Source organism: Ylistrum balloti, unplaced genomic scaffold, assembly GCF_031769215.1.
Source record: "Ylistrum balloti isolate Yb309-2 unplaced genomic scaffold, AGI_CSIRO_Ybal_v1 Utg369724, whole genome shotgun sequence".
In the NCBI taxonomy this organism is placed as follows: Eukaryota; Metazoa; Mollusca; class Bivalvia; order Pectinida; family Pectinidae; genus Ylistrum; species Ylistrum balloti.
Window position 1 is genome coordinate 3,083,852 of NW_026781942.1, and position 10,449 is coordinate 3,094,300.

General features: G+C 35.8%; 1 protein-coding gene across 1 annotated transcript; it reads right to left on the minus strand.

The window, feature by feature from the left end:
* Positions 1-3,252: 3,252 nt before the first annotated feature.
* LOC132565529 (acetylcholine receptor subunit alpha-like) lies at positions 3,253-4,614 on the minus strand. Its single transcript, XM_060230179.1, has one exon. It carries the CDS (start codon positions 4,612-4,614, stop codon positions 3,253-3,255), a length of 1,362 nt encoding a protein of 453 aa, XP_060086162.1.
* Positions 4,615-10,449: the final 5,835 nt, after the last annotated feature.

Consider the following 10,449-nt stretch of genomic DNA (forward strand, 5'->3'; position numbering starts at 1 on the left):
TATTTAGGTTTCTGTCTGCGTCCTTACATGGGCGCTTATGAATCAGAGGTTGTTTATAGATCAAATCAAACAGTCCTGGTTTTCTTTCATTTATTCATGATCAATAAAAGCTCACACATTCAACATAGATGGTAGTGCAAGACAAATAACTACAGCTCTTGACAATTCTAATTAAATCCATTTATTAATTGATACTTATGTTACCTCATCCAATGTATACAAAGATTGTACAAAAGACAAGTGAATAACTCTAAATACTACAGATAAGACACAGTAAATCAAAACAATGTGTTTTACTGCATCATACAGCTGTATCGTCTATCCAGGACTCGTCAGTGATGCCACATCACACAGCTGTATCGTCCATCCAGGACTCGTCAGTGATGCCACATCATACAGCTGTATCGTCCATCCAGGACTAGTCAATGATGCCACATCATACAGCTGTATCATCCATCCAGGACTCGTCAGTGATGCCAAGGGGTTAAAAGTTAAACCCACGAGACGACTGATAAAAAAATACAAAGTGACTAAAAGTAATGTCGAAACCTAAGTGGGCAAGTGCCCCATAACTCAGTAATTTTGTAAACTGCATACATGTATATCTGATCATTTTTAAAATGATAATTTTCCAATCCATAATATGCATGAATAAAGTATGTATATATATTCTTTTATCTCTTGAATTATTCATTAGATTAAATTATTCATTTACATAATAATATACCTACAATATTTGTTTAGATATACTTAAAACATACGACACTAACCACCATTGACTTAACAGACACTCACTCCACATCTACATTGTGGAGGTTTCCGTGAGAATTTTTAAACAGTGTATACACACGGCTCAACATATTGCACCAAATTATTTTACCAGGTTTACAAATATATATTAAAAATATTTCTTATGTTCACCTTTAATAGAATCCAAGTTTGAGTAGTCCAACACTTCGCAACCGTATGGTAACAATGTTGTCGAAGATGTCAAGTTGACAATCTATGTACAGGCTAAGAGAATGACAGCAATAATTCTCAATATTGCATTCATACATTTACCGAATAAATCTTTAATATTCAGATTTAACCATAAAAACTTCAACAACTTGGTTATAAGAAATCTTCGAAGTCAAAGTTATCTTGGTCTTTTTCCCGACAGCCACGTTAACTTGTCAAATCATGTCAGTTATATTTATGAAAAAGCTAACAAAAGAATAAATATACTTAGAATGCTAAAATATCAAATTGACAGAAATTCGATTGAAAGAATTTATGTTATATTCATTCGTCCAATTTTATAATATGCGGATACAGTGTAGACAAATATTATCAAACGAGAGAGTAAAGCCCTAGAGTCAGTCTAATTTGAGGCAATACTCATAATTACCGGCTTGAGACGGGGAACAGAACATCATGTATAGAGAATCTGGTTTACTTCCACTTGTGAAACGTCGTGACCTTCATCAAATATCTTTTATTTGTTAAGATCTTTAAGAATATGTGCCCTGTTCGTGTTCATGATTCTACTCAACCTTACATCAGTACAACACCGATAAATATCCTCATCGTCATAACAGACCTTTTTTTAATGTTCAACTCAAATATATATTACCAGCTTTTCCACCAAAAATTATGTAAGAATGGAATAACCCATGTCCGTTTCCCACAATGTCTCATTTAGTGCAATAAAAAAGATGTCTTATTTCAACCCGTTGCAAATGTCGAACACCATGCACTTCTTTTTTAAAAGTTGATTGAGGCAGAAATATTAAAATAACTTTATATCAGTTAAGAAATTCTATTAGTAACTTCAACGCCGATTAATTTCCACTGATTAAATAGCCCTGTGTGTACCTGTGATCGTCCGGTTGAAGATTGTTCTCACTTCTTTCTTCATCGTCCTCTTTTCATTATCCAAAGACAATTCCTTTTTGACTTCTCTTTCTGACCTGAGTGATCGTATTCTTCGTAACACTCGAACATCTCTAAATGATTGTTATGAGCTAGATGCAGTTACAAATGCTTTCATTCTTGAGTTAATTCCGATATTCATTAACGATACCAGTCTTCTTTTCTAAGTAAATATCCCGTTCATACATCGCTGTATCAGGTTTCTATCTGCTTGTTATCTGTATGGATTCAGCAAAGGAGGGTGAATATGTATGGACAATTTGCCTTTGCTGCCTTCCGTGCAAGTCGACTTTCAGACTGATTCTCGTCATGATCATTGAGTGATACTATTACCACTAAAAATTTAGTGTTTATCACTGTATTCATTCATTATCTAATAGATGTGTATATTTTTATAATGCCTGTTACCCATCATCGAGATGTTGCTACCACTTAACGACTTCTACAGCGTTACCACTTCGTGTGATTTGAAATTGTCTACCTTTTCTCGATGTTAACTCTAAATTTCTACCTTGTTCAGTAGATGTTAAAAATAGAGATTTAGATAGTAAGATAACCAGCAAACCATACGGACAGTTTTACAACCATGTTTAGTTGATCTTGCAAGGTTAGAATTCATTGCACATTTCAGCTATTTAATATTACTATTCCTTCAGTATGTCAGATTCAGGAAGTTAAACAAAACCATCATCAGTTACTACAATATAACAATTAATACAATACAACAATTACTTCAATACAACAATTACTACAATACAACAATTACATCAATATTAACAGTGTCACGTGCAAGCATAGGTAAGCTTCAAAGTTTGAATTCATTGCACTATCACGTATATCCAGTTCATTCCTCAAGTCATCAGGGAAAACAGCTGATGAAGTAGTGTCGTCAGCAAACAATACGAACAGTTTCATGCGCAAGTTTAGTTCAAGACCATTCTCTTTTAACTTACACTGTAAATGATTAAAACAAAAACATATAGAAGAAAGGAGGGAAATTTTACCCTTGTTTAGCACAGATTGATCAGGGAAATGGTTGCGAAGATTCACTATTGTTGAGAGTTTTTGCTGTTATTCTTTTGTACATGTTGAATATAATTCCAAAACGTTTTTTCATTAATGATCTTTCCTTGCAACTTATTTCACAAAGGAGGAATCAATCGCAATGTTTTATAAGCGTTCCATCACCTTGTTTAGTGTAAGTTGGTATAACACAGCTCAAAAGATGACGGACAAGCTGTCCAAAAATTCCTCATTCTTCAATTTTGTTTTGAAATTACACTGTAGATTGGCCTATCGATACATGTACTACTCCGAGGTCTCATTCTCAGTACTTTATCATGGATCAAAATTTGCCTGGATGTATCCATTTGTAAACAACAAAACCGTACACATGATAATCGCTATGGAAAATATCCAGAAACCGTAGAAGTCAATCGCTGACGTCACATCCGGCCACGTGATATCGTCATTTGCAAGTCCTTGCTTCGAGCCAGGCCTATCTGACATAGGAGATATCTCAGAACCATCTGTTACAATATCTGTCTTCGGCACATTTTCCTGAGTATCAGTACTTTCATTTTGAATGTGTATTTCGTCAATTTGGTTACTTCTTTGAATTCTTAGTAACGATCTCCTGCAATGCAACTGCCTGCTGATTCTCACAAGACCTCTCACACACCACGGTATTTCAAAAGAACTGTCTCTGTAGTGCAGACGTATTTGAATGGATGTAATTATGATAACAGCCGTTCCGATACTTGAAAGTACGACAAGATACATCGACAGTAATGACATTGTTGAAGTTTCCGGAAGTGATGAACCCACTATTGTGAGAAAAACGGCGAAAGAAAGATAGAGTGTAACAGAGAAACTCATCTTCTCGCCACTGTCTACCGGGAGAAGGAAAGTACAAGTAGACAGAATCGACAACAATAGAATCGGCAATACAACGTTAACCATGATGTACCCAGGCTTTCTCTGTAGTGTAATTGAAAACTTGACTTCAGTGTTAAAGACATTTGACCCAGAGCCTAGAACTGCAGTTTTCAAAACATCCCATTCTCCATTTCCCTGATAAGTGTCCATCCGTATGCCTTTTGAGCCAACTATTACTCCAATTTCATTAACGTTGCTTGTCCAGACTCCAAATTCGAGGTTACAAACCTGTTTATCGAATGGAAAGAATCTTATGTTAATGGAGCATTTTGTTTCGAGTATTTCAAATGGTTGCCAACTTACTGTACCATAACTTTGCACTGTAACGAGTGTAAACGGGTCCCCCAGTTCCTTACGCTTTGTAAATCCGTTATTAACAGCAATATCAGGTTTCCAGATATCAGACTGGGGTATGTAAATGTGTTTCGTACCGTTGTACATAGATTCTGTCCATTTGAGAAGTCCATCTTCCCACCTGATGTCAAGGAAAACGGTTGTTGTCATCGATCCCTGTACTTCATCAATGTTTATGACACCCATGAGAAAGAGATCGACCTGCACATCCATTGCTTCATTTTGGTCTTTAACTGGTCTCACTCTTTTATCGTAGGTATTTTCGTCCAACAGGTCGTGGAGAAGGAATTTGGTGTCGTAGTAAGTTGATGAACGTACAAAGCTCGGTGAGGAAAAAAAGCTTAAAAAGAAAACGGCTACTTGTACAAAAGTATATGCGTTAGACCTTTCCATTAGTCCCAATGGCATGTCTCCGTATTAAGTAAGAAGTAGTCTAGTGTGGCTTCTTGAAGTATTAATCTACATCCATTCACGTGAACTGTCAGGGGATGTAGCGATTGGCCTTACTAAATTTTCCTCAGTGTTCATGTATTTTATTCCAAGTGATGTATCAGGTCATCACACATCGCATGCTCTGTTGCTCTTTTAGCAGCATGTTTAATATTCGTCGATAATTTATCCTTACAGTTATCGATTGAGTAAAAAGAAACGCATCAGCTGCCGTAGTCACACTAAACACAAACAAACGGTGTAAATGCAAGGAAACCACAAAAAGTGATCAGTCCCGACGTTGGGGTACTTCCACAGAACCGGAACCTTAAAGAAGCGAGGAAAGATTGTGTCTGTATCTCAATGTATGTCGTAAAAGGCGATTTATTGTGGGGCATCCCTTTGCTGGGATTGTTTCTCCGGTGTCGCCCTATGGGTATCGGAGGATATAGGATAAGGTGTGTTGCATTACACTGTATGATCTTTTGGTTGGCTTTAAAAGTTACCCCACTAAATCATCGTTTTTATCGTATAGAGGATATGAAATATATCAAATATGACTAACTTCGTTGCAATTCATTAAAATATTGATATTTTCTGTGTTCTGTTTTTCTCTCTTGACGTTTCGCCCCTTATGACCCTTGGTGTTAAGAGGACGTTTAAAATTATACGAGTATTGATCTAAAAACTTCTATGATACAATCTCAACTTAAATCCAAATATCGTCTTCAATATATTAGAACGTGAAATTAAATGACTTTGCAAGGTCTTAGTGACCTGTTTTGATAAGCTCTGCAGTAAATCCGGCCTCGTATGAAAACATTGGTATTCCAATAGTCTGTTGGCAGATCTTACCACCGAACTCGACGAAGATGTTGTCAACCAGAAACTCTATCATTTTTAGGATTTCGTCCTCCGTATATTTCTTTTTATAACAACCTTGCCAGTTTTAATGAAAATCGGTTAAAAGCTTGGTTCTGAGAAACAAAAACATTCTTATACCTGTCATCAAGGACCAAGACCAGAGTTAATCATGTAACATTAGAATTAATAAAGTCCCAAAGTCTCATATACAACTTTCTATCCCATCTGGCCAAGATCAACACCCGAAAAACAAAATAGTCATCCACCATTTACATCCGGGTCAAGCGTATGGATTCAAACTTCTCGTGCACGATCCTGCAACACAAATATATGTCCAACGTGATTTCTTATTCAGTTTATCATCCCTGCTAAAGATTGACCTCAAATTTATTGGCAAACATTTGATGGGCTTGAATCCTGAAGTATTCAGCTGTGGTTTCAGTTCTGGCGTTATGTAATGCGTATCTGGTACTTGGACATGTTAGACAAAATGCCTTGGTTCACTACAACTATAGTTAATCAGTTTCATGATATTTATGGTTACACGAAACCTGAAAATAGCATGGCTTTTCATCCCGGGCGTCGGGATTTTATCCAACGACGACGGATTTCTGTATCAAACCTTTTGTTAACAGTTATTCATACAATATGAAGAAGTAATCCCGATCTTCATTTCCACTCGTGAAGTTTGTGTAAAGATTACTTCCCCTGTGCTATATAGTCCTTGTTATAACATGGATTAGGGTGATTAAACAAGTATCTACTGAAGGAAAAACATCATCCATGTTTATTACAGATAGAAAGAAAAAAATTGTCAATCCTTTTTCTGTTGTGCATTTTGTATTTTTAATAGCAATTTTCTTATCTCATTCCCACAATTTTCCATTTCAAGACTAATTAAATGTTTGACAACTTATAACCCTCTTCTGCACATTAAACGACTCTATCAATATACAGCTGGGACATGTACATGAGACCAACATTTTGTGAATTATATTAAATATCTAATACTTCAGTATCATCTGAATATGACATACAAATATTTACATATATGAGCAAGGTTCAATAACTTTTCGTTTTGAACACATTGCAATCATTTCAACAATGACATTGAAACAGAAATTAAATTTACACAGTTACAAACCTGAAGCACCACACCCATTGTAAAACTCAAACGTTTACAAACCAACAATGCCGTCCATTTTGTACGCAAAGACCTGTACTACAACTACATCACGTTGCAATAACAGTATGAACAGCAACACTTCATTTGATCATTCAACGTCTTCATTTCTTCTCGCACTAAAACACCATTTCACCATTCAGCGCCTTCAACATCTAACGTGCTTTCTTCCAACAGTTAAAAAAGTCTCGGGATTATTGTGAAAATTAATAGCAAGCAACCGCCTCCCAACAATTTTCGGATTTCAGATCGTTATACAAAAGTCTTCAATATCACGACATACAGTCAAATTAGGTAGTTAACCAAGAATGTTCGTTTGCCTGCCCGATACGATAAGAAGACGAAGATAGGCGTATTTTTACAATAGCAATTTTATGATTAATAGAATTAAGTTTAGAAAAATAAGTTTGCAATGCTAAATGATCTACAACGTGTTAGTATATAACACATTTAAAAGACGAAGCAAAAACCAATTCACGCTCTAGCTTGAAAATGTTCATCAAACATTGTTTTACAATGTTTAAAAAACAAATACATTTATGAATTGACGGGAGACCCAAAAACACATCCTGCCTAATGCAGGCGTTCGACTTTCACAACCCAGTTTGTTTACAATTCGGGTTAGTCCCACATTGGTTGCACAAGTACTCGTAACTTCCTTTTAAAATGCAATTATTAGTAGAGGTTAACTTAAATCAATACTTAAATTTCTTAATTTACTAAAAAGAGAAAACGGGACTCTCAAGCTCCAAATATACCATAGCATCAGGTGTGGACTGTGTAACTCCAAGAACATCTTTATTAAAATCTAATTATATCTTCACTAAGACGATGGCAGTAGAAATCCCCATACTTCGTTACTGTATCTAGCAGCACTTCTTACATACGTGTCAAATAGACTTGATAATGTGGAGGAGTTTAAATATATAGGTATACAGGTCTGTTTCAGTGCGAATAACTTACTCAGGGAGGATATTTGTGTAAGCGATGAGTTAAAATTACCGTTAAAGTGTAGAAGCAAGTGAAGGTAGTAAACCCTATCTACATTTTCAAGCAATTGACCATTTAAGAATCATTTTAAGTCCTGTGATGATATACATGTATTTATGAAGTATTGCGTCGACTATTCACAAGCCTGAACGGAAACCAAACTGTGCACCCGGTAATATATTGTTCTTATCTTCCCATTTACTCAATCTTGTAAAGGCTAAAATTCATTATTGTGACTGCGGTCATTGGTGTCGCCTATTTTTTTTTTTAATGGACACAGTTAAAGCCTCAGACAATGCTTTAGAGATGTATTCTACTCTAAACACAACATTGAACATTTTGTGTAGCAAGGGAAGTAACAATTGTTTAGCCTCAATAAAAATTTGATTTAGAAACTGGTCCAATCAGTGACTTCTCTGTGTTAAGTTTTTTGGTTGTCGATTCAATTTCAGTGAGCTCATCAAATATCACTTCATCATAACAGACAAAATTTCTGTCAGTATTACCACTTTCACCGACAAAGTTCTTAAAGTAATTATAAAAAATTGCATTTGATTTTACGGTCTATTTTTTAAAAGATTTTATAAAATAGTTTCGGGTTGCTAACTCTAAAAAAATCCGTCATATTAACTTGAGCTTACAAATATGATCGTTTTTATTTACGCTCAGTCGTCTTGTACAATTTCTTTCTAGAAATAAGTGCGTCGTGGTTTTCGTGAGACGAGGAATAATCAAATATTTCAAAGTACTCGTACATGTCTAACGCTTAAACCATGGCCTGTCACATGACTTGTTAGGGCTACTCCCTACCACACCCCCCCCCCGCCCCCACACACACACCCCCACCGCCCTAGGAGGGGCTGCATTACTCTCCCTATTACATTGTATAGTTGTATGAGGGATTTCGCAGTATCCACAACTGAGGTAAAACAGTTCTCGATACCAATTTTTTGTGGATAAATCGTTCTCGTCCACGCCGTTATTTATAATATCGTTAAACATTATTATCATTAACCATCTGAATACTTTCTTCAGCATTATTTGGGTTCCAGCAAAATATAACATAATATAAATAAATCTTAATACGTGTGTAAATCATGTGTGTTCTGTTCACTGTTGTTAAGATTACAACTTATACAAATGTACAGGTGCATAATCAGAAAATGTATTGAAACCATAAGTTATAAATTGATTTGTAGATTAGAAATCATCAGGCATTGTTTCCAAATTACCAACCACACTACATCGCGTAGGACCAGAGTAGATAAACATTATACATAATTGTATCAACTTTAGACCGAAAGAGTTAAGTACCCTGTCAGGACACGCATATAGAGGTAAGTATTCATTGGGATATCTCCCACACTCATTATATCTGAATGTTACAATAATGTAGTCTGGGAGAGCCTGTCTCAGCGTTCTTCTCTTTCAATGCATTAAACCTTTACCGCAAACGCACCTACCTGGCGTTTTGTAATAAGTTTAGTGACAAATCAATTTACTAGGGAAACCTATATACCATCTGTAGAAAGGAGATTTTTCACGTTCCTCGTGAATCGGGATGAAGGGGCTAATAGATAATTTTACAATGTTACGCGTCAGATAGAATTTCGTCTGATATGGTGAGTTGTCAATTTTAGTTAAATTTTATTCGAACCACAATCTATTGAAAGACATTCATTCATGACGTTGGTCCTTCTTCTTTCAACGTCTTCTACTATCGGTCTTCAGCTCATTGTATAGTTTATATCATGGAACAAAAAATCACACTATCTGGATTTAGATAGGGAAAGAAATACAAACACAAACGTTATGCATTGACCCTTTCATTCTCGATCTTCAGACATAACAGATATACACAACACTGGGGGTACACAACTCCTACTATTTACTTACTCAATACAACTTCGGACAACACAAAGTAAATCGACCAATCAAAACCAGGGCTAAATAGCTAGGGACGACATGAGGAAATACCAGCCAAAGGTTTCTGTATAGTTTCCCAACTTCCTCAGCTCTTCCGCAGATAGCAGTATATTTTCACACACATATAAGGTAGAATATTTGTTTATTAATCAATGCTGTTTATGATATGTTTGGCATTTAAGTTGAGTTAAAGGGGGCGGGGTGGGGAGGAGAATACTGATATATGCTGGAGACCTGTATTTAGATGACATTAGCTCAACTGAACACACTTGTACATGATGAAATCCATAGAAAATAAAGTATGCGTTTGTTGAAATGCTTACACTACTTGTAAATACACCTTTCTGGGGCTACAGAGTGTAGCGATAGTGTATAGTCTTCACAAGGGTACACAGGTCACCATTTTCTACAGAATTCACTCACAGGCCCACACTTGTACGTGTACCCCGTTTGGATTTTTGCTTAATTTTGATTGTTTTGCCATTTCGGAGTATTTTTCATTGTCATAGATATAGAATCTAGAACGAACATACACATGTTTGTTTCGTGGATGACGTTTTAGATTTATCTACATTTACCCCTTTGATCAGTATCTTGATTAATGTCTACTAATCTCTCCCGTAACAATTTCATAACAGTGTCTATATCTATATAATCAGTTGTCTGGTCTGATCCTCAGACAAATGCTAGCAGATCTATTTCTGGACAAGTACAATTATCGGTCAATTCAACAACACAATGCAAATGAAAATAATTAAAGTTTGGTTAATAAATTAACAAATCGACAAAATTTATTTAGCAATTGGTTTCATGGTCCCTTCAACAGACAGGTTTATTTCGAGGTCAGGTCA

Excerpts from the sequence above, each read along its gene's own strand:
- LOC132565529 (XM_060230179.1), bottom strand. The coding sequence starts at position 4,614 with ATGCCATTGGGACTAATGGAAAGGTCTAACGCATATACTTTTGTACAA.